A 25100-nucleotide genomic window follows, 5' to 3' on the forward strand; every position below is an offset into this window, starting at 1 on the left:
ACTTTCTTAGTATAGTGATGTATGAGGGAGTAATCCATTTTTGTAATCATTGCCAAAATGTCGGGTAAAATTTATTTGCTGCAAATACTGGATGAAGAAAGACGTCTTCCTTGTTGGGATTGTTGTCGGTTAACTTCCCTTAGAATTTCGATTAGAAAGTGTCTGCATACATTACCACTGCATTGTGTAACTGCACTGGTTCAATTTGTTGCAGGTTAGCGAGGTTTTTTGATGCCACCTTACCTGTACTGAAAGAGGAGCTTGTACGTCGCAACAGGTTGCAGTCTTTTGAACCGTAAGCAGTCCTTTTACTACTTTATTAGCATTATGTTTCCAATTTAACCTTGAGCTATGGCAGCAGTAAAAATGCCCAAGTGGAACCTTCTTGCATGTGTGTGTGTTTTTACTATAAAGCCTCATCAATACGTTCTTGCTTCGAACATATTAACGGTTAAAACATAATTTAAATAAATTCCTGACCAAGTCCTCATAAAGCCTAATGTATTGGCTAACCATTTAAGCCATAGTATCTCAAATTATGACTCCTGGTTAGTGCGTACCGTGCTCACTTTTGCCGCAATGATGCCAACTGCACCGCCTCAATTTAGGCGATTGGGCTGACAACACACTGTGCCACAAAAAAAAAAAATATTCTGCCTTTTCCAGGCTGGTCTACCAATGAATTTGGCTTCAGCGCAGTTATAGATATGCGAATTAGCATCCTAAATGCATGGCTATGTTCTTTGGCAGTGGCCTGGCCAAAGAACATTGCCACCGAAAGGTGCGTTTGTATGACCTATTGCAGTCAGCATTGTAACAATAAGCATTTCACCTTTGTATGACAAGTGCATGTGGCATCATGCTGTTTGAAGCATAGTGCATGCCTTTAATAGGGGATAACCTAAATGCAATGGTTTTTTCTCGCCTCTACGAGCAAGACCAATCCGAGTGCGTGGCTTATACAAACAAGAAGCTCACAGTCGCCGTGCCGCCTCAACAAGCTGTGCACCAGCATTTATGCATCATTTGCACAGCCAGGAAGAGTGCAGGTGTAAAGACAGTTCAGTGTACAAATGCTCCCATTAACCCTTTGCGGTCCGTTGTCGGACCCTGCCCGACAAGGGTGTTCGGGGGTTAAATTTCGCAGTTTTTCTCACTGCGATTCGTGTGCATTCTTTGTATACATAATGCGCCATCTCTTGAGGGATAAGTAAACTTTGTTTTTGAAGTTTACTTCTTTTTGCACTAGGGTGCAGCACAATGTTGAGCACGGCTTCTGGATACCCGAGCGTTCTCACTTGTGCGCGGAACAGCACGTTCGCGCGGTTCGCTGAGAAGCATGACCACTTTTTCACCACGTGCGTTTTACAGTGGTGCATTTAGTGAAAGCTTCTAGAGGTTTTCATTGTCAATAGCTTTATTTTGAGGCATACACAGCTGCAGAATCATGGTGATAAAGAACAGCGACACCTGCAGTACCACCGCAACCTCATCCAACAGCTGGTGGATGACGTGAGGGCTAGAGCCAAAAATGCGGGGACCCGTCTGTGCAGAAGGAGTGCGAGGAAAGGCTAGATGGGAGGAGCCATTTCATCTATAACTCCCAGGTCGAAACAGCAAGGACTGCTGTTTGTAGCGATCGAAAAACAAACGGAGGCAGGAGGGAAACTGTTTTTCTGCGAAACCTGCAATAACAATCCTGGCCTGCACCCAGGAGAATGCTTCGAGCGGTATCACACGCTGCTCAAATATAGCTAGAGGAGTTGCCTGCAGAATGTAAGAGGAAAAATAAATATCCTGTGAGTTTTTCTTCTACACTATGTGGTTTTCTTTGCAGTGCCACAAACCGGCAAAATAGTTTCAGACCAGAACAGCCAGAAAGTGGGTAAAAGTTTCGGACCGTAAAAGGTTAAATGTGCACAAGGCTGCCTTGTAGGCTTCGTAGGCGACACGCTGGGCACGGCCACGATCAACCTTTTGCTTGTTATTGCTGTCATACCATTGTTACTCTGCTGTCATGGTAATTGTTATCATGGTTGTGTTGTTTTCATTGACTAAAGATAACACTTGCTTAAGGTATTTCTTAAAGGGACATTAAAGAGAAAGATAATTTAATCTATACGAGGTGCGTTCAAAAAGGAACCGAACTTTTGAAATAGCGCGCCAACTGACAGAGGGAGCACGCTGTGGCTACAGAGCGCATGTAGCGGCAGGTTTATACAACAAACTGCCATTTGCCGTGTTTCGCTCTGACCGTTAGTTGGCGAGCTACAGCCGCTGAAGTGAGCACATGAACAAACTGTTCTTTGGATTGGTGCCAAAGTGACAATGAAGGAATCGGAAGAACAGCGTGTGTGTGTGAAGTTCTGCTACAAACTTGGGAAAACTTTCACAGAGACATTTCAGTTGCTTAGCCAAGCATACGGGGAGGACTCTATGAGTCGCACGCAGTGCTATGATTTGGTTCAAGCATTTTGAAGACTGGAAGAATGTAGGTAGGAGTTGATCCCAAGCCTGGACGACCTTCCACATCCACAGATGATGACCACGTCGAGACGAGTTCGATCTATGATTCGTGGAAATCATCGTTTCACTGTTTGAAAAGTCGCTGACGAAGTGGGTATCAGCGTAGAATCGTGTCATGAAATTTTGAGTGACAAACTTGGGATGCGTCGTGTCAGTGCAAAATTTGTGCTGCATTTGTTGACTGACGAACAGAAGCAGACCCATGTTGAAATCAGCCAGGAACTGCTTGCCGCTGCCAATGACACTGAAAACTTTCTTAAGAGCATCATAACAGGCGATGAGGCATGGGTTTATGGCTATGATGTTGAAACGAAAGTGCAGTCATCGCAGTGAGTGGCCAAAGGTTCTCCTCATCCAAAAAAAGCAAGCATGAGTCGGTCAAAAATGAAGGTGATGTTGGTTGTGTTTTTTGACTGCAAAGGCATTGACCATCAGGAATTTGTGCCACATTGTCAGACGGCAAACGAAGAAGTTTACCAGGGAAGAGTCCATTGCCAGTAGAAGGAACTACTTTAAAGGGGACAGCACTTAAAATGTTGTACCATAAACAGTAAAGGTGTTACAGCAAAAGTTCGGTTTCTTTTTTAACACACATCGTATTTGTTCAAGCTCTTGAGAAGAGGCTTGGTAAGCAAGCCTGAAGAGGCGCAAAAAGGAAAAACGGGGAGGGAGGCGATGTCACCTTGTTCTTGCATCAGCATTCAGTGACATGGATTTTGCTAGCATCTACTTAGGTATAGTTAATTTTACAGTGAAGCTGTTAAGGGAGTTAAACGGTTTTTGTGTGGTGGTGAAGGCTGCATACAACAGCGAGGTCAAATGGCATGGACGCTGATGTCAAATGTAAATGCAACACAACTTGTGTCAAAGCCCCGAATTCATTTTAAAACATAATGATAATTGACTGTAGCCCATAAAATAAAAGTTATTTTGTGTAAATCTCATTCAAATAGAAAAGAACTTACATGTGCTTTTTCCGTAATGAGTTATTCGTAATTTTTGTTTCTCATGCTGCGTTATACTGGTTCCACACATCATGTTCAGTTAGGTGTTTGTATGGCTGCGACAGTAAAAGCTGACACCGTTTTGTTGCAATGCAGCCTGTGTAGGAGCGGTCACTAAGTACAGCCAGCCACGACAGCACTTGAACACAGCAGCAACTGCCTTGTCCAAAAAGGCCGTGGGCCACCAAACAAACCCCTAATAAAACCTCATTCATACGGGAGAAAAAACGTACGATATAGAGCCACTAAAAGATTTGGCAGACTCAACTGCAGGTTACATCTACGTAATGCCACGTGTCGCATGAATAATTGCAGCACAAGACGCCGATGCGCACCGAGCCGGTGAGGCTCAAACGACCTGAGACATTCATTGTCGTTTTTGTAGCTTTGGCAAGCTTACGTTTGTACTCCTGAAATTCGGCCTTGGTCACCAGCTTCCTTAAGCGGGGCATTTCGGTGGGAAGTTGTGACGTGCCCACTTGGCGAGAATCGTTGCAGTACGAGACGCCAGTGCGCGTCGAGCTGGTGGGGGTGTGCCCAAGTGACCCAAGGCAGCAGTTGTTTTCTTATTGTATAGTGTTTTGCGATGGCGACGGTTCACGGGAAACCGGAACTTGAACGAGCCTGAATATAATGCCTGCGATGCCGCCAGAGCGCAACATGACGCTCACTTCGCTGCCACCTGCTACAGGGAATGGTGGCAGGTTTGGATTATTGTCTGTTAAAAGCGTGCTGTACACTTCCAATGACACTATGCCCCACGCGCTGTAAGGTGAAGAGCTTCTGTCTTTGATGTGTCAGTTTTGAGATGGGCATACATCTATGAAGGATTTACTAGTAAAGCTTGATTACATTATATTCTAAAGGAGCCAAAGACTGAAGTTAGTAAACTTCAAAAGCATTTACTGAGCCGCAAGTGCCCAAATACGAAAAAAACACTTTGAAGTCGGTGATGTCACACTTTGATTTCCGGTACAGGGGTTCCAACACCAAATTATACAACAGAACTTTGATGTTATTTTTTTTCTTATAATAATCACTATATTAACTTGTAATCAGTGGAAGTAGAGTTGTGAATTAATTTTTTTTTATCAGTATAAACTGATTCAGTGTTTCTCACTAGTGTCCCTGTTTAATTACGGCTTCTCCTTTCTAGAAAAGGAAATAGAATTGAATTGAATAGTTTGTCATTAAGTTACCATTCACTGTTTTGCCTGTGTGTGGGTGTGTGTCTGTGCAGGGTGTTCTCAACTGATCAAGAAGCGGCTGTCATATGCCAAGGTTTGCGTGCTGAAACTCTTCCGCTGCTTGCTGCAGCAATCCTGCCTACAGCCACTCATTGAGATTGGGTAAGTTGGGATATATCGTGCAGTACTGTTGCATTTCTTTACGCTGGTGGCAGTTGCATGTAGTCTATTTTCGACTTGCCTGTCATGTATTTTATATATTTTCAACATAGGTGTGGGCTCTGGTAGTGCACTGACCGTATGTTCTGTAACACTGCAAGACAGTCATGTTCAAGATAGTGTTTTGTGTGTTTGTCACTTAAAAAGCACCTCATTGGTATGTTTCTATAACAATAAAAGCATTTTAGCATTAGGGCAGGACACGGGACACTTTAGTGACAGCGCACAAAAAATGCTACATTGAAAATAGTTGAGGCGTTGGTAGGGGTGTGTGAATATAAAAAATTTTGAATATAAGTCTGACACCTCTGTGTCATATTGAAATACAGCTAAACCTCAATATAAAGAAGTATGTTACTTTTTATAACTTGTCCATAGAACACCAAGTATTTTGATCTTCAATATAACAGTGGATTTGTACATAATTTCAATACACTCAGACGTTGTAGCAAACTGGGATACAGTTAAACCCATTTATAACGCACTGGATAGTTCCGTGTAATGTGGTCATTATATCAGTAGTTCATTATAGATGGGCTTGCCCTTAAAAACACTCAAAAAATAGCCCGCACTGAATCTGGCATCAGCAGTTACAATTCGGCAGCACCTCAGTCTGAAAACCAGATTTTCAGTCTCATTTTTGTTCCCGGTGCATTCCCACACCTAGCAGCAAACTTCTGTTAGAAACATCCATCTAAAGAACGAAATGTGGTGTCGTGTAGCTCTTTCAAAATGGTGCCGGGTTTCGATCACCTGTCATTTCGAAACAGCAAGTGCAGCCGTGATTTTTTATTCGAGAGCTTGTGATATATTTTACTACCAGCGGGACGTGACTGCATTCTGCACATGGTAGTGAAGCATTCTAGTTGGCCAGAAGCATAGCCTTCGAAGGTCATGGCATTGCGACTGCATGTCAGCCACACAAAAGCTGTAAAATTGCGTTATCTATGTCGCTTTGGGTGCAAAAAAAAAGAGATGTTTGAAAAGTAAAACGTCACCAGTGAACTGTTATCAGAAATCGGTGAACTCGTAAACAAAGATCCGCTAAACCGTAATCTCCTGATAACGGTGCAGAAACAGTCAATCCTTTGAAAAATTGCGTGGCAGCAGTGGGTGATGCAGATCTCGCCTTCTCGGGTCACGTAGGGCCACGTCGATAGGAACGCTTGAGCGGCCGTTGTTCCCATGGTGGAAAGACATAGATGGTCAGTTCAAATTGTTGAAACATGCGTAATGCACATGGTGCTGCACAGACAATTACGCAAAAATGAGAGTGACACCGTCATGGCATCCGATATGCTGCCAGTGCACACCCCGCGCCATGGTGTTTATGCTGTACGAGGCATGCCTCCGCCCTAGAGGCATGCCTTGAAAACACGTGGCCATGCGTGACCTTTTTCGCAGCTTCTAAAATCTCGAATGCTGTATCGTTGTCATGGTTAGACTGGAGTGGGGTGCGCACGGCCGTGCATTCAGTCTGGTCACGCTTCCATGCTTTGGCATTTCCCGTGTGACCTCTCTTTACCGTAACCAAGTGCAAAGCCTTCGTTGTAGCCGTACAGCGATATCTGGAAGCACTTTCCATTAGGGAGGGTTGGAAAATGGTAAACACACTGAAATGTGGTCGTTACAACCTATAGATTGTTATATCTGTAATTCTTGTAACTGGGTTTGACTGTATGTCGAAGTAAATGCAATTCCTCTTGAAATTCCAGATTCTATTCCAATGTATTTAAAACCTCTCTTAACGAAGTCAAATTTTCCAGCCAATGGATATAACGAACTATACTCGTCTTCGAAACTGAAAAATGTTGAGCACCAAAAGCATTGTGCACCAAGCAGATCGCTTTCCGCTGGGTTCGGCACTCGTTCGGTCCGCCGGGTTTGGCTCTCGTTCGGCGGGGCAGTTCCAAATTCCTGTGTTGAATATGCCGTCGAGCAACACTGCCATTTCTCACCACCGTGCGTAGTCATGCACATGGAGGTCAAGCGCAACCAACACTTCTGTCTTGTCTTATCACACCTCTAGACTTTTGCTGCGGTGCATAGCTGGCAAAGCTAACCGCCTAGGCCCACCCTTCATGATCGCAATCTTGGAATTGCCACGCCTGCCTGCACTGTGCCAAATATTCATGGTGCTACTTGCACAAAGCATGCGAAACACTAGTGCCTCAACTTCCCACTATCAGAGTGAAGCACTACGCTGGCTGGCGCAGCTAGGTGTGACCTCCAAGATTGCATCGACAGAGAGCGGCTGCCAAAGTGGAGCAGCAAGTCCATTTCGCCATGCGATAAGACAGTATCGTGTCCCACTTGCGGTATGCTGTGAGTGCGAGGGAAAAGTGCGGGAAGCTGATGTACGCCACATGGGGAGGGTAAGCACGCTTAGAGAGGAGGGGTCAGGAGTGAGAGGCAGGTGAGCGTGCATCTCCTCTTCTAGCTCACCCACATGACTGCTGGTGCAGTATGTGGCTAGCGCGGCTTATGTTCGAAGTAATCTGCAGTGGGTGCAAAGTTTGCATTTGCCAGTTTGCATTTTATTATGGTCTGGTGGGTTCTCCACGCACATATTACGACGATGAACCTCTGGCTGCGTCACCACCATTCTGCCGGTCTGCCAACATCCGCCGCTCACCTTTTCCACGCCAACGCTCCCCATCACCGATGCAGCCTCGTCCCATGGCTCGGGACGAGAAAAACTAATCATCACAGTAAATGAGGCAAGGGCTGCGACACTGTCAAAATGCGAAACTCCTCAACATAGCCCGACCAATGTGATAGACGTGTTGACGGTGTTTGCACATATGCCCTTGTGGACACCGGAGCCACCGTATCAGTTATGGACGCAAAGCTTTGTTGTGTCCTTCGAAAGGTCACGATGCCCGTTGCTGGATTCTCTCTACGCACAGCAGGCGCACAGTGTATTCATCTGATAGCGGCGTGCACTGCTCGTGTTCTCATCGAGGAGGTTGTATACGCCATCGAATTTATTGTGATTTCATCATGCTCCCACGAAGTTATCCTGGGTTGTGACTTTCTCGCCCACCACAATGCCGTCATTCATTGCTCACGGGCTGAACTAGAACTGTCGCCGATCTCGGATATGACACTTGCCGATAATGCTTCTTTGGCGAACAAACTGCTAGTCAGGCACGGCACCAACATTCCTGCTAACTCGTCAGTGTGATTGTCTCTATGCATTGCAGCAGCCTCTCTGACGCCATCGCACTACTTTCTCCGTCTGGACGCTTTTATACTCGAAAAGATCTGCTGCTGCCTTTTGCGACAGTGAGCGTCAAACAGGGCTCCACAGCCATTTTCGTCTGTAACCCCTTCTCATACCCTGTGATGCTGCTTCAAGGCGAATGTTTTAGTCATGTGGAAGCGATTGATGCCGTACAAATTACGGATGTTCCCGAAGACACGTCCTGCGCCAGTTACAGCACGCTCGGTTCCCTATGTCCGACCCTTTGCCCACAAGTGTGTTCGATCTATCTATTGCCGATGGCCTCACCCTAGCTTGTGTTCTCAGCTTCTGCGCATCTTAGAAGAATTTCATTCTTCTTTTGATGTCGGGCAACCTACGCTGCACCGGACATCTGCTGTCACACACTATATTGACACTGGCTCCCAATTGCCATTGCGGCAACTCCCATATCGCGTCTCTGCCACAGAACGTCGTGTGAATAATGAGCAAGTGGACGAAATGCTTCGCTGTGAAATGATCCGACCCTCGAACAGTCCATAGGCATCTCCTGTCGTACTTGTTACAAGAAAAGACGGCTCTGAGCTGCAGACGAAAGTGCCATGTCAGTAGTTTTTAAATATACAAACACAAACATAGCTATCCCTCTCACAGACCTAAAGCCTTTCTTGTGCCATCAGTTGCAGAGAGGTTGGCAAAGGCAGTGGGACAACGAAGTGCCAAACAAGCTACATATGATCAAACCAAGAATAGGAAAATGGATGTCCGAAAAAACAGCAAGACACAAGGAAGTGCTTCTTTGCAGGTTAAGAATAGGTCATACCTATGGCACACATTCGTGCCTTCTTTCTGGTAGTGATCCTCCAAAATGTGATAGGTGTGGCGACATTCTTACAGTCCTCCATGTTCTTGTCCAGTGCCCTGAAATAGAAGCCCCGCGTAAAAAGTACTTTTGTCCCGCATATCGTGAGCACATCCCTCTTCACCCAGCATTCTTCTTAGCCATGAGCCGCTTTTTGATTTTAATGCAGTCCTAAAGTTTTCAGCAGATGTAAACACTTTACAAATCATCTGGCCAGGGTATCTGTAGCACAGTTTCATCTTGCAGGCTGCAGCTGCAGTGCAAAATGTTTGTACAGCACGTGCTTCTCAGCCCTTGATTTCAAGGAACCTCTTGAGGCACTAGTGCTATTGTATACGTTTTAGTACATCATTAATTCCTAACGGAATTTTTATAGTGATAACTCTAATCATTAGTCATTCTCATTATTTTAATACCAATATATTTTACGCAATTTACAGCGTCTTTCTTTTAGGCCCTTTTACAGCCACGTTACATCAACCATTTAACTCATAGACCACTCTATTTATAGTAAATTGAAAAACCATCGCCTGGCGCTCTTTGGCCATATCTGGCCCTTGCCCCAATAAAAACTACATATTAATAAAAGACGGCTCTGTACGGTTCTGTGTAGGCTATCGGTGCCGGAACAAGATCGCTCACTAAGATGTATACCCGCTACCGTGAATCGACGACACTATCGATAGCCTACAAGGAGCTGAATTCTTTTCATCTCTAGGACAGTCTGGAACTCCGCTTCATGGTTGTTATACCACAGGCTGGCCACACCAGTGAGGCAGAACAGAACATGGCTCAGTTTCGTCGTTTCGTCCCACTTGTTATGGGCGCTTACCCTGTCTTATGTCGTGAGCCATTCGTCCACGTCAGTGTCGTCCGCTCTAGTGTAAATAGGAAGATCGTGTTGACGAGGCACGCTGGGACACGTAATGGGTGCGGGAGGAGGCGTTAGCTGGGAGGCCTCTTAGGCCATGGTAGATAGTAGGGTACGGGACCGGAGTTCCACGATGATTGTCTGAGGGTACCCCGCACCTCCACCACTTCTAAACGTGTTTATTTGGCAGAGCACGGAGCAGCGCAATGTCAACGGTAAGGGCACAGCTTCCAAGCTCAAGAGTCGTTGCCAAGCAAGAGCGCTTGACCCACAAGCGTTTTGATCCAGTAGCACTGAACCCACTAGCCTCTCTCTTCTTCGCTACACTTTCTTTAATAATAGCATATGTATTATGCTTTGCGGTCTTTAAATGTGTTGAATTCTTAGTGTTGCTTAGTCGGCAGCTGCGGTGAAGGAGATGTTGCATGCGTAAGTTGTGGAGTGGCAAAAATTGCCACATCATTCAGAAAAAATCACTTTACGTGAAACAGACTAAAGTCTGTTTTTTGAACCTTAGAAAATATTCTTTGTCTTAGCTGTAGTGAGAACAGTATGACTACGAGGCTTAGTTTATTACTTGTTGTGATGTTTGTTATTGCACATTTTGTGTTGCTTTATAGGCAGGAGAAGCAGAAGCAGGCTGGAAAGGAGATTCCCTACATTGAGTCTTTCTTTGAAGTCATCTGCAACTGCTTGACAGAGAAACAGTGAGTGCTTACTGTAGCTGCCGCTTCTTTTTATTGCTATTGTTTATAAGCTACCAACAAGCCAAACCTACAAATTACTTATTGACTGTTTTATCTTAAGAGTTTGTGATCGTCTTTATAAGGTCTCTCAGGAAGCTTTATGTTTAGCTTTAAAACCAGGAAAAGAGAAGGCTCAAATTTCTGAAGGGCATTTTACATATACAGTACATACAGTAAAACCAATCTCATTGTGATTGGCGCGTCATAGCCTGAGTTGCTTTTGCGCCATAAAACCCTACATAACTAACTAGTTGACTTTCATTATTTTGACTTTAACAAAATTTCTGTTTAATTTGCTGGCGACGACTGACCCTGTCAGTGCCAGTAGCAATCAGCCCATAAATGGAACAGTGTTGCACAATTTTTTTTAGTCCTGCTATGCCACAATTTAGGTCAAAAAAGGTGCAGTAGTAGCCTGGTTAACAAGGCTACCAATACAGTAGAGAGAGAGAAAGAATGCATAGAAAGGCAGGGAGGTTAACCGGATGTAGTTCCGGTTGGCTACCCTGCACGGGAGGAAAGGGTAGGGGGATCAAAAGAGAAAGAGTGGAAGGGGCAGAGAGAGAAAGAGAGACGAGCACAAACAAACTGCTTACACTATAGAGCGGTATGAGGTAGTGTTCTTAAAGTACAGTAGAGGTACTGTGAATGGTTAGGGTCTGCAAAATAACTAGAACCATGACAAAAAATTAAACCACCTTTATGTTTATGAAAATGCAACAGAAAACAAAAAAGAAGAATGTGCAACCGAGCTGTCAAGCATTATAAAAAAGTAATTTGAAATAAAATGCACAAATCTTTTCATTCGCGAGTACTGTTTGCCGTTGGTTGGGTGCTTTCGCTTATGATATGTTCAACATCACTATTGGCTAGCATCTGTTCTTATGAATAGTTCTGTCGTAAGAACTTCTTCTGTGAATATGTGCCCCGATTTATTTATTGTTGTTCAGTAGAAAAAAAGCAAAAATCAGCACATCTGGCCATCATAACCGGGCCAAGTCAGGACTGTTCCCCCAAATTCGGGAGGGTTGTCAACCCTGGTCATCACCTTTGTCATCACAATATGGCAACAGAGCAGATTCTTGTTTAGGATGGCGAGGCCAATCCTCCACTTTCACTCTTTTATTACCAAAGATAAATGATTTTACATGCTAAGCCAGCTGCGACAGTCACGTTTACTGTTTTCAGTGTTGCTGAGTATTGTATGCATCAAAGGATGAACTAGCAAAGCAGTTAGTAAGTGTGGGCCACCATCCCGTTTGCGAGTGTTGCAGAGTCAATTATTAATGTGGAGAATATGGAGGATGATATGGTTGTAGTTCACAGACGGTGATAGAGGGCTGTCTGAGGATGACAACAATGGACATGAAGTGTAAATAAACTACATTTTGTGAAGGTATACCTACTTCGCTGGTACCATCCTTTTTCAATTGCCAGTATCAGAGACATGCTACATTTTTCTTGTCAAAAAATTGGGTGTGTGTTAGATTTCTCCTTTGTGTAAGAGCTCTAATGTTGTTTCTACATTTGTTTTCTACTTTGATCTCATAAAAACTGAGTGCACGTTTGTTCAGGGCATGTTATTATTGCATAAAATACTGCCAAACAAAGCAATGGTGTGTATGTGTTTTTTTTCCTCCATGTTCTTTAATTCAACCCACTGGGTAATTAATCAGTTTAGTTGGTACCATCAAGGGCAAATTAACAGTGCAGTCGATCGCACGTATAACGATCCCAGTTATGATGAATGCTCAGTTATTACGAACCAAGATAGCATGATGGTAATAATTTTCATGTAGTCTATTGCAGCCCGTCTCAAATAGATCAAATGTATCATGGCTCTGAGCTCGCCTAGAGCGAACGTGTAAACCACCGCTCTCGTTGCATCCCAGCTGTTAAATTTGCTTCTAAGTGGTGCGCGACCTCCTAGATAATGTTCAAACCAGTGTCACTTGAATGGCATTGAACAGAAGGCAAATGATTCCATTGAAAACTGTGCTGTGCAAAAAAGTAGTTTGTGAAAAGCATCATCTGTGCCTCCCTTTGGATGTGCTGGCTATTTATTGGCTTTCGAGCACAACGTCACATCACGTGACATGCAGGCCTTAACCCAGATGCAAACAGTTGGGATGTAACAGTTCAGAAGGTAGTTTGGAAGTGAAGTGCATCGTATTCCTCCTTTCTCTTGTCGCTCTTTAAGCTCTATGCCTTGCTGCAGTTTGTCTCAGTTGTGTATATGTGTAACAGCGGTCTGTAGCACAGCTCTCGGTGATGAGCACTTTGCTGCTTTGAACAATCTCTAAACCACAATAATTGGTTCAGCATTGACAAAGCAAGGCAATTTTATCGACCTTTTTGGAAAACAATTACCGTTCCTGCCATTTCATTGCCATATTCTTGATTGCCCACTTATTATGAATGCTCGGCTGTAATGAACGCATTCTGTTCGACCGTGATGGTTGTTATAAGTGGGCTCGACTGTATCTGTTGTTGAATTGAAATTTAGGTGTGAACGTAGAAAGTATCACAAAAGGCATAACCTGTTCTTCTTCTCTCTCTTTTTTTACTTTGCAGTGAAATGTAGCATCAAAAATGAGGGCACAGCATGCTATGCTAACAAATAGCTTATTGTCAGAAAGTTATATTTTCTTATGTATAGCACATATTATGGAATTTTCTTCTTAAGCAAAGCTTCATATTAAATTATAGTTGCAGTGTGTACCCCTAATGTAGAAGCAATCATTATTCGAGTCTTTGCAGAACATTGGATAGTACTTTGTAAAAAAAATTCAAATTGTCATATTGACAAAAGTTCGCATTGACAGATTGCTTGGAGTATCTGAAGCAGCCATTGCCCATGCAAATTTTCAAAATCAGTAGATCAGGCAAAATGGGAAATTAACTTACAAGATTTTTAACACTTTTATTGCACAAAGCTTTTTACTGATGTTTACATTATTACTTTTACTTGCTTTCTTACAGTTTTATAGTTTCCTACCAGCAGCGATACCCACTTGAAGAAGATATTGGAATGTTTGAACAGTACAACTTCTGTGTGTATCCTTTTACAGACTTACAGTCTTGTGTTCTTGTTTCTATGATAGTGTAGTGATTAAAGGAATTTCTTGTTTCAGTTAAATACTCAACAGTTTTTTTTTTTATCACTGAAAAACTATTTTTTCACCTCTGCACAATCCCTAATGTTGTTACTACAGTCAAACCTCATTAATACATAGTCAGCCGGGTACAATTTTTAGGTACGCACTAAACAATGTACAGATTAACCACCAATGTCAGTTTAGCGGCTGCTTACCAGCCGGAAAAGAACTACGTCACGATGCTCTTAAACATACGCTCTTAGAAAGGCTTTATTTGCCGGTAAGCAGCAAAAAATTGGTTATCTTCACTTGCCGTGACGACGGCATCTTCGAACAGAACACTACGACAACATGACCCCAAGCACACTGGCGGCCCCGCAGGGGCGTCTGCATCAGCAGGCGTCTGGTGTGTGGCGACACCACGGACCTGCGCACACGAGGGTTGGACTTTCCCGTGTGTAGCCGTGCACGACTTAACCGTGTCTGGGGAAATGGGGATCCTGGGGGTTGAGCTGATGCCGAGTGTTCGGACCTTTAAGGCCCCCTGGCAGAGGCAACACACCTCTTTGGCCTCTGCTTCACATAGACTGCATCTCCAGACTGACCCACCTGGAGGAAATTGGCCTGTCGCCTCTTCCTGTCTCTCTCTCCTCAAATCTGTGTCTTTCTCTCTCACTTTTCATCTTTCCTGTCTTCTTTTCGCTTCCGTTTACTTCCTACATTCCTGGCGGCAAGAGTTTACCAGGTGTGCTATGATCTGCCTTGGTTATAACATATGTGGTTATAGTAACAATGTACAGTTGGCATGGCAGGGTTTGCTTCACAACAATCTCTGCCATGTCCCCTTGTTGGGCTCGGTGGTGGGTGATTGGCATTGCTACCGAACAAACAATACATTCCATGGGACCCTCGAAACCCTTCTCACCTGATTGTCCTCAGAAAAGGAGGTGCACCGATGCAACCTTTGAATTCTTTCTGAAGAAACCAGACACATTCCCTAAGTATCATGTGATTCACGATGAAAACACTGACAAAAAAGCGACAGTGTCAAAATGTCTCACGGAGGTCATTGGAATTGGCTATAAAGCCACCAAGATGGCAAGTGGGGACCTTCTTATTGAAGTAAAAGACAAAATGCAGTATGAGAAACTAACAAACCTGGTGGCATTTGGCGATAAAACCATATGTGTTAGTGCACAACGAACAATGAACATTGTCAAGGGTGTGGTTTCAGATGACGACCTCATGGATTTGACTGATGAACTCTGAATGGATGGAAAGAAGATATCGTTATACATGTACAACATATAAAAATCAGGCGCAACAACAAAGAACTATCAACCAAACACATAATACAGTCGAATGCTGTTAATTCGAACACGCTTAATTCGAACTGCCAGTTTATTCGAACTGACGCTGCGGTTCCGTCAAAGTTATGTGTATTTCAATGGGCGAAAACGCTCGGTAATTCGATCGCTAAAGCATTTGCGATGGTTAATTTGACCATACCGTGGACCGACAATGCTTTCAGCAGCGCGCCATATAACGCAGCGGCGCCTCTGACGGCATTGTTCCGACACCGCCATAGAGCAAAAGCTTTTGAAAGAACCTTTAATGCAGCAGCGGAGGCCCAGGCCGGCAAACGTTCGCTTCCCGATAACGGTAGAAAACAAAACTTGGAACGGGCTATGCTGGTGCCGGGGCGGCGCCGGCACGGCGGCGGATGCACGCGGAGACCGTCGAAGGTGAGGGAATTGGAAGAGAGCGTGAGGGGAGCCACCGAAGCCACTGCCACCGAAGCGGCGGAGTTGCTGAGGCTAAATCCGCTTTCCTGCCGCCCTCCTCCCTCACATTCCACGGTCTCCGCGCGTGCGCATCCGTCGCCCCATTGCCATGCCGGTGCCGTCTGCTCCCTGAAGTTTCGTTATCTGCCGTTATCTCGGGAACTAAGCCTTGGCCGGCATGGGCAGTTGTGCTCTTTATGCGCTTGCGCTCCGCGATATTTCACGATCGCCGCACCGTTCGTGCATCGTGCTATGGTGCTCGAATACTTCAAAAATACATCCTTCCTTTAATTCGAACAACTTTTAATTCGAACAAATTTTCGGGCCCCTTCGAGTTCGAATTATCGAGATTTTACTGTACTTACTTTTGGCTCTAGCACACTCCCAGATGCAATAGAAACAGGCTACCTCAAACTGCGTGTAAGACCTTACATTCTAAATCCACGACACTGCTACAAGTGTCAGAGGTTTGGCCATACCTCTCAAAGCTGCCGAGGACATTTAACTTGTGCGAAATGCACTACAAAAGATCACTCTGCTGACGAATGTACTGCCGAGGTCCATTGTGCGAACTGTGATGGCAGCCACCCTGCATATTCCAGATCTTGCGCAGCTTGGAAGAAAAAGAGATCATTGCTATCAAAGTCACAGAGAATATCAGTTTCTGGGAAGCACGACATCTTTCACCTTTATTTGCAATGAAAACTTCTTTTGCCGAAGTGGTGCAACAGGGGGCAGCACTACGACGGACCCCGGCGGTCACCCAAGGCACGTGCAGCATACTGAGGCGACCGCCACCCGCCTCTATAGTGGAAGCAGCTGAGGCTGCCCTGCCCTCCTCGAAATCGGCCACACCAGAGACTTCTACTGGCACTGGCAGTAGCCATCGCAGCTGAGAGGCTAAGGAGGATCCATCAGCCTCCGGGCTGGTGAGGCCACAGCCTTCGTCCCTCGGGACGAAGGCTACACGACAGACACATCGCTCATTAGAGCGAATGTCCAGTGCTTCGCAAGAGGCTATGGACACTACCCCAAGCAAGGTGGTGCAGCCAGCGCCTAAGGAGCGGCAAAATTCTTTGGACCACTCTAAGAAAGACAAAACCAAAATTACAGGGCCACAAATGGCTTTGTAAGCTAAAACACGTTCTTTTTCGTACGCACAGCACCAATTTAACTTCAATATGGACACGCAAATTATGCAGTGGAACGTCGGAAGTCTTTTCAGAAACCTTGATAATGTTCAAGAACTCCTCTACGAACTCGCTCCTAACGTGCTGTGTGTACAGGAAACCAATCTTAAATCCAAACACACTAACTTTCTTCGTCATTACGTTATTTTTCATAAAGACCGTGATGATGCCGTCACATCATCTGGCGGTGTAGCCGTTATACTCGATGAATGTGTAGTGTGTCAACATCAACTACAAACACCCCTAGAGGCAGTGGCTATTCGAGCCGTACTTCTAAACAAACATATTACCATCTGCTCTCTGCATATACTCCCGCACTATCAGCTCCAGAAATATGAATTCCAAACATTAATAGATCAATTACCCCAACTCTATTTGGTTCTTGGAGATTTAAATGCACACAGCAACCTATGGGGTGCCTCTCACTGCGATGTGCAAGGTCAACTGATTGAAGAGTTTCTCTTTTCTTCTAGTGCATGTATTTTCAATAGCAAGGCACCTACATATTATAATAGTGCACATAAGACATATTCCTCTATAGACCTCAGTATTGCATCTCCGACCCTTTTACCTGATCTTAAATGGAATGTTATTGGAAATCAACACGGGAGCGACCATTTCTCGGTAGTTCTGTGTACACCGAAGATGAATGAATGTCCCCCACAGTTTCCTCGGTGGAAAACTGATTCAACAGACTGGGAACAGTTCCGATAAATTACTCTCATATCGTGGGCTGACATTTCTGCTCTAAGCCTGGACGCTGCGGTTGAATACTTCACCATTTTTCTGATTGATTCCACCTGCAAATGTATCCCAGAAACAAGTGGATCATCTAACAAACGCCGTGTTCTGGGGTGGAACAATGAGTGTTGTAACGCGTATAAGAAGCAGAGCAAAGCATGGGGGTTGCTCCGCGATTCTCCGACAGCAGAAAGTCTGGTTAATTTCAAACATGTCAAATCTCAGGGAAGGAGAACGCGCCGACAAGCTAGAAGAGAGTTGGCAAAAGTATATATCAGGAATTAACTCTTACACAGATGAGACAAGGTCTGGAATAGAGTGAACAGAATAAAAGGTCGACAACCTTACTCGCTACCCTCAGTAAATACTCAGGGAGATAGTATGGAAGACCAGGTGAACTTTCTAGGTGCACATTTTGAACACATATCCAGTTCGTCGCACTACTCTGACACATTCCAAAGACACAAAACACGAATAGAACGGCAGCCATTAAAACGAAAAAGTGCAAAAGGCGAGGTATATAATGGACCATTTTGCATAATAGAGCTTCAAGCAGCACTAAACGGCTGCAACAAATCTGCCCCAGGTTCTGGCCGCATAATATATGAAGTGTTGAAGCACTTGCCATCTGAAACACAAAAAAACCCTTCTTTTTCTTTACAATGGTATATGGTCTTCCGGCCAGATTCCCTCTGTTTGGAAAGAGGCCATTATAATCCCATTCTTAAACCGGGTAAGGACCCTTCCTTGGCAAACAGCTATAGGGCTATAGCGTTGACAAGCTGCCTATGCCAACTCTTTGAAAAGATGGTGAACAAACGCGTGCTCCTCTATCTTGAAACCAACAAAATATTAGACCCATGCCAATGCAGTTTCAGGGAAGGTATCTAAGATCGACGACATACCAGTTTTTTTCGCATGGAAATGTACATCAGGGATGCCTTTATCAAACAGCTTGTGTCGTTATTCCTTGATATGGAAAAGGTGTATGATACTACGTGGCGCTTTGGGATCCTTTGGGATCTTTCTGGAATGGGTATACGCAGCAACTTGTTGACCATTATTGAGAGCTACCTGTCTGACAACGTTTCATGTTAGAGTTGGCAATGTGCAATCTCGATCATTCACACAGGAGACAGGTGTACCGCAGGGGGGAGTGCTGAGCTGTACGCTCTTTATTGTAAAAATGAACTCCTTACATACCATCATACCTCGCACACTCTTTTACTCTGTCTATGTGGATGATGTACAGATAGGTTTTAAGTCGTGCAATCTTAGCATCTGCAAGAAACGGCTACAGCTTGGCCTAAACAAACTCTCAAAGTGGTCAGAAGAAAAGGGTTTTAAATTTAACCCTCAAAAAAGCACATGTGTTCTCTTCTCAAACAATCATCAGAACCCACTATTTACCTTAATGGAGAACGACTATCGGTCAGCCTTGAACACAAATTTTTAGGTATTATTTTGGACACAAAACAATTTTATTCCCCACTTGAAATATCTTAAAGTGAAGTGCCTGAAGACTATGAACCTGCTTAAGCTACTTTCTTGAGCAAACTGGGGCAGTGACAGGAGGTGTCTGCTTAGCCTGTAAAAGAGTCTTGTACGATCACGCCTCGACTTTGGAGTCGTGGTGTACCAATCCGCATTAAATAGTGCTCTCAAAATTCTCGACCCAGTCCACAATCTCGGTATAGGGCTGGCAACAGGCGCAATTTTGGACAAGCCCTGTGGAAAGCCTGTATGTCGAGGCGAACGAATGGTCCTTACACCTACGTGGAACATATCTAAGCTTCTCCTACTTTTTGAATTGTAAATCGAATAACGAACATCCGTGTTACTCAGCTGTACTTTACTTGTCTTCTGCAAGACTTCACCATAACCGCCCATCTGTTCGAACTCCTCTGTCTGTGCGCTTTGAACAACTGGTTAATGAAGCCGGTGTTCAACATCGAGAAACAGTCCTAATGACTCCCACTTCTCTTGCCCTGGATAGTCTGCCATTCCCCTGGGAATGGCAGACTATCCAGTGTGATATATCTTTTGTCGCAATAACAAAATATGTGCGTAGGTGCATATACATTCACACTTTCTTGAACTCCAGGCGAAGTACTCCTGCACGGAGTTTTATACAGACGCTTCAAAGTCAACTTATGGTGTCGCTTACGCAGCTCTCAGACCGTCATTTTCAACATCCGGTGCATTAAATCCTAACATCAGCATTTTCATAGCGGAGGCATACGCGATCCTCTCTGCTGTGAAACATATAAAACAAACTGGTATAATAAAGGCTGTCATATTCACAGATTCATTAAGCGTTGTTAGTGGCATATCAAGTCTACGAAAATGCAAAAACTCTAAAAAAACCTTCTATGCTCAGCATACATGTCGAACCAAATAATTGCTCTTTGTTGGGTGCCTGGCCATAGAGGTCTAGAGGGCAACGTAGCTGTTGACAAAAGGGCTACATCTGTAGCTTTTTATGATGCAGACATTAATATACCTGTGTGCCTCATAATCAGAACTGGTTTTGGCGCGTAAAACCCCAGAAAGAAGAAGATTAATATACCTGTACCGTACACAGACCTTAAGCCGTTTCAATGATATATTAACTATGGAAATATTGGCAGAGGCAGTGGGACACTCAGGTATCCAACAAGCCGCACCTAATCAAACCGAAAATAGGGAACTGGATCTCTGAGAAAACAACAAGATATCAGGAAGTACGGCTCTGTAGATTAAGAATTGGGCACACCTACAGCACTCACTCGTATCTTCTAACTGGAACTAACCCTCCGACATGCACTAGGTGTGGCAGTAGACTTAACCGTCCTTCATGTTCTCGTTCAGTGCCTATTATCAGAAGAGGAGAGAAAAAGTTCTTCCCTTCCTTATACCGTCATAATATACCTTTGCACCCAGTGTTATTTTTAAGCAACGATGCTCTATTTAATTTTAAATCAGTACTCAAATTCTTAGCAGAAACGAATACCATAGAAATCATTTGGCTAGGCTGTTTGTTGCACAGCCTCTTCTTGAAGGCTGTAGCTGCAATGCACTCACTTACAGAGCACATGCCTCACAGCGCTTGCGCTGAAGGGCTCTGCAGAGGCACTAGGGCTCCTATAATTAACATGTCTTAGTGTCTAATTCTTAATAACGTACTTTTATAACCATAGGACTCACTTTTCATTGACATTATTTTAATAGATACATATCTTACACCATTTACAGTTAATATTTGGACCATATACAGCCACTCCACCATACTCCACCAGATTTCCACCATATTCAACTATTCTGATTTCCATTCATCACCAAGTGTCATGGTACTCTGTGGTCATTTCTGGCACTTATGCCAAAAAACAATATCCATCAATCAAGCACACTGGCGGAATTAAGAAAAAAAATAAAAGAATGTCGCAGTTTCACCCGACATGAGTGAAGCATCAATTGCGATTGCAAATTAGTAGACAACTATATGAACTAAGGATAGTAGTTTTATCGGTTGTAAAGTTGTTAACATTTGCCTACTAACTGAGTTAACAAGCACAGTGTAAAGTGTACACAGGTAAATATGAACACATCTCTCTTGATGATGCGGGAAGCTCTATCACAATGCTGGAGTGAGGAGGCGCGGCAAGAGCAGCGAGTGAATTAACCTTCGTGCCATCAACGCGAACTACACGTCGAAAGCACAGCGCACACGAAGCTACCAGCACTAGTTGCACTTCGTTCGCATCACAGATCGCTTTGAAGATGAGGCCTGTGCGGACGCGCACTTTCTCCACGTTGCAGATTGCTTTCAAGCATGGTGTAAGAACGATAAAGAGAGGTGCTGACACTCTCCCCGCAACGCGCGCAAAAGCGCCGCCCGCTCGCGGCCAGATTATGTTCGGCTTGGTTACAGCTCGGTCGTCGCCATCGTAGAGGGCGCTGCAGAATGCGGTCCCAGTCCCGGCAGCAAGGCGCATGCTGCCGCTGCTGGCATGTGCAGCCACGCTGTTTTGGAGGCACACTTTTCTTTCGCGTGTGTTTCATGAGCTACCTTTGGTATTGCTACCTGGTGTGCCATCTTTGCTATTACCACGCGTGAAAGTATTGTCGCCACGGACCCTTGACAGACGTGGCAGTGGCCTTCTGAGCGGTGTTTGCAATGGGTAGAAAGTGCTTCGTTCCGAACTGCAATTCTGGATACTGGATGTATGCGGAACGTGTGCCTCTATTCAAAGTGCCATCCGACAGCGGTCGTCTAGAGCAGTGGCGCTGTGCAATTCCGAGGGCAGACCGAACTCTAGTGCCTACTGACCATTTCTACACCAAGCATTTTTCAGAGCATATGATATCGACGGCATATTACACGGAGCTCGATGAAAGGGTGCTGCTTGATACGCCAAAGAGCTCTGTTCTGTCTGCAAGTGCAGTTCTCACCTTATTTCCGAACTGTCCAAAGTACCTCACACTGTCAGATAAACCTCGAAAGCCATTCCGGAAGAGAGAACCTCCTGTGTGCCAGCAAAGTCGCTGTGTGAGAAACTGCTGTGTGCCACAGCAGTTTGTGGAAACTTTGCTGCATGTATAAGATATATACAGGGTGTCCCAGCTATCATGCACCAAGATTCCCCACAGGGGCATCTGCGTAAGCAGGCGTTTGGTGTGTTGCGACACCACGTACCTGAGCACATGAGCGTTGGGCTCTCCCACATCTAATCGTGCGCGGCTTAGCCATGTCCGGGGAAAAGGGGATCCTGGGGGTTGAGCCAATGCTGAGTGTTCGGACCTTTATGGCCTCTCAGCGGAGGCAACACACCCCTTTGGCCTCGGCTTCACATAGACGGCACTCCCGGACTGCATCGCGCGCGACAGAAGCACACATCTGTCCCGCATTTTTCCCTCGCGTGCACGATTGGATTGAGCCGCAATCATCGGCTGACCCTTGCAAGCTTTCACTCGCACATACAGCGTATGGTGTGCGGCGATGATGTTACTGTTTTTGGACTTTATACGGAACCTCAAAGCAACGACCACGACCACGGGAGAAATGCGCCTGGAGTGTCCATAAGAATAAATAAAGTGTGCTTCTGCATGGTTACTACTTGATTGGATTCGACGGCGAAGCTGCACCTCCTCCGGCAGCTTCTTCGCATTACTGGAAGCCAATTGCGAAGGCCATGCCCTTGTGCGCTGCATTCGGCAACAGCTGTATGAGCAGGAAATGCGTCGTGGTGGCCATGTTTTAAGTCTCTATCACTGGCGGCTGTCGCCGGGGTGTCGTAATTCGAAAATCGAACATCTCCGCACATGAGATTTTGCCGATTTTGTGCCTGTGCGTGTAGAACTAGAAAGAAAATAGTAGGCACTAACCATTTGGTGGGAAATGAGCGACTACAGCTTGAGCGGTCAGGCAATACATGGGGTTCAATGGGAGCTGGGTGGGGGAATCTTCGCAACTACGTTTAAACTGCAATTACACATTAAGCGGGTATGTATTAGTGAGGTTGTACTGTAATGTGCAAAGTGCGCTGTCAGTTTGCTGAAATTTTTGTTTCAACACCTCTGTTAGTACTCTCACCAGCTACCATTATTGTGCAAGGTCTTATTCAAACAGTGTGTGCTGCTATGTTTATGCTCCCTTATACCACATGGTTCTGAAGAAATGTTTAGCCAAATTTCGAGGAAAAATATGAAGTAGGGGATATTTCAGGATTAGGCTCTAGTGCAACAAAAAAAAAAGGAGTTGATGTCAATGTCTACATCTCTGCAGCTTTTTGCTTTTGTAGAGCTTTGAAAGAATATCAGCTTAAACTTTTTAGTGCTTCTCTTTAGAGACCCTTTAACTTAATTTGAACTTGTAATGATATATGATTTTGTCATAACGATGCACTAAAATGTGCCTGGGTGTAGAACTAAGAGTCTGTTAATGAATTGTGCTATGTCACGCACACTGGTGAATGCAGACTGGGAAATGAGTCTTCTGGTTTGTTTTCTTGTTTTTTTTTCATTCTGGCATAACAATAGAGGCACATTGTGCTCCCTGCTGGCATGTGAGAGTCGTTCCTTGACTGCTGTTGCTGCTCAGAGACAATACACGCACCCTCTACATCCTTCAGAGCATCACGCGATCTACACTGAGCTGGGCAGTGCTCCACCCAGCAACCTTTTGAATGCCCAGGTATTGTCTCACTGGCATGGTGGGATTGGCTTATGTTGTTTTGAGCTTTATGCATGTTTCACACCGCTCCTTATGTGCTCTTAAGTTCCCTTGTATAGAGTTCTCCTCACTGGGTTTGGGCTGGGCATTGCAAACAGCACTGGCCGAACTAACTGCGAGCAACAAACCCATACAGTAGAGATAGGCAAAACGGCTCACTTCAGTGAGTGGCTCGCAATGGCTCACAGCTCACTGAAATGAACCGGTTCATTTGAACGGCTCACAAGTTCACTTAAATATGTAACCTGTGTTATGCAAAGCTAGTTATTTGGCTTTGACAAAACTATATATGTATTAGTAGAATAACCGTGTTGTATGTATTTTCACTATGTTTTGAGAATATTTATCAATTACTAATTTTAAAACTGAATTTTTAATTGTAATGAACCTTTCTTTTCTGATATTGGGGTTAAAATGCTTATGATACTGCAACAGACAGAATGCAATCTATTTTTAAGAAAGAAATATAAGTTTGTAGTCAATACAGGAGCTTTTCGTTTTTGTAGTATTTAAAATCAACTTTGGTCAAAATAAGAACAGGAATTATTGTAAATTATCTTTCAACTTTATCATTTATTCACATCCATGTGCTCACTATAACATGAGTGAGCTGTAACCCATAGAAAATGAATGTCGAAATCATTTCTTGAAGTACAATGCAAAAATCATGCGCAAGATCCACAAAACTGCCGCACATACTTTTCGTGGTTTTTTTTGTCTTTTTTCTTTTTTTTCTCTTGAGCGCAAGTTCTATTACAACACAACAGTTCATTGGCTTCGTTTATTGATGTAGCGATGATATACGCTCAGAAAATGCACAGAAGTGAATGCCATGAGTGGCATTTTCATGACTACACTAATTAGCATAAATGAAGACAAGGACGTAACAATAGTTTCACCTGTTGTCTTTAAATCACGGAAGACCAGAAGACGGAATCACGGAAAAACACGGAAAGACTGTCTTCAAAGTGTTTTGCACCAGTGCATGATGCACGAGAGTCGCGGATATCGTTCGAACAGCAGCAGGCAATGAACGGCACCATCCTTTGCCAATTAAAGCTTCCTTACTCCCTCTTTGGTGGCATTGGGTGCCACAATAGACACAAATAAAACCAAAGGAAGTGCCACTCACACCGCACAAAGCACGCGAGTATGAGTAGCGCGAGTCTGCCCACACCGGCCACCACTCGTCGGCCAGAAACAACCACGAAACCTGTCAAAAGATCCAGCTCTGACGGAATGGTTCGGCACGGCTCACTGAACGAGAGAGAACCGGCTTCCTCTCTCCAAAAGAACCGCCGTCACTTTTACACTAAACCATGGCTCATTCGCTCACCCGTTCTTTAAAAAAAAGAGCGGCTTAAAAGACAGCCTAAGGTGAGGGAGTGGTTGCGACCTTGCGAGGCAGGGCGGGAGGGCTGTTCTTTCTCACATTGCTAATGATGGTGCAGAAGTC

At 44.5% G+C, this 25100-nt stretch overlaps 1 protein-coding gene across 1 annotated transcript in view; it reads left to right on the forward strand.

Annotated features, from left to right (window-relative positions):
- Positions 1-25100, forward strand: part of LOC125943151 (activating signal cointegrator 1 complex subunit 2-like) — a 112318-nt gene that overhangs the window by 53548 nt on the left and 33670 nt on the right. Inside the window, 5 exon segments of the mRNA XM_049661592.1 lie at positions 215-295; positions 4771-4780; positions 4782-4879; positions 10495-10581; positions 13603-13677. Coding sequence (XP_049517549.1) covers positions 215-295; positions 4771-4780; positions 4782-4879; positions 10495-10581; positions 13603-13677 — 351 coding nt within the window.

The sequence above is a fragment of the Dermacentor silvarum genome, chromosome 1 (assembly GCF_013339745.2).
Source record: "Dermacentor silvarum isolate Dsil-2018 chromosome 1, BIME_Dsil_1.4, whole genome shotgun sequence".
Lineage (NCBI taxonomy): Eukaryota > Metazoa > Arthropoda > Arachnida > Ixodida > Ixodidae > Dermacentor > Dermacentor silvarum.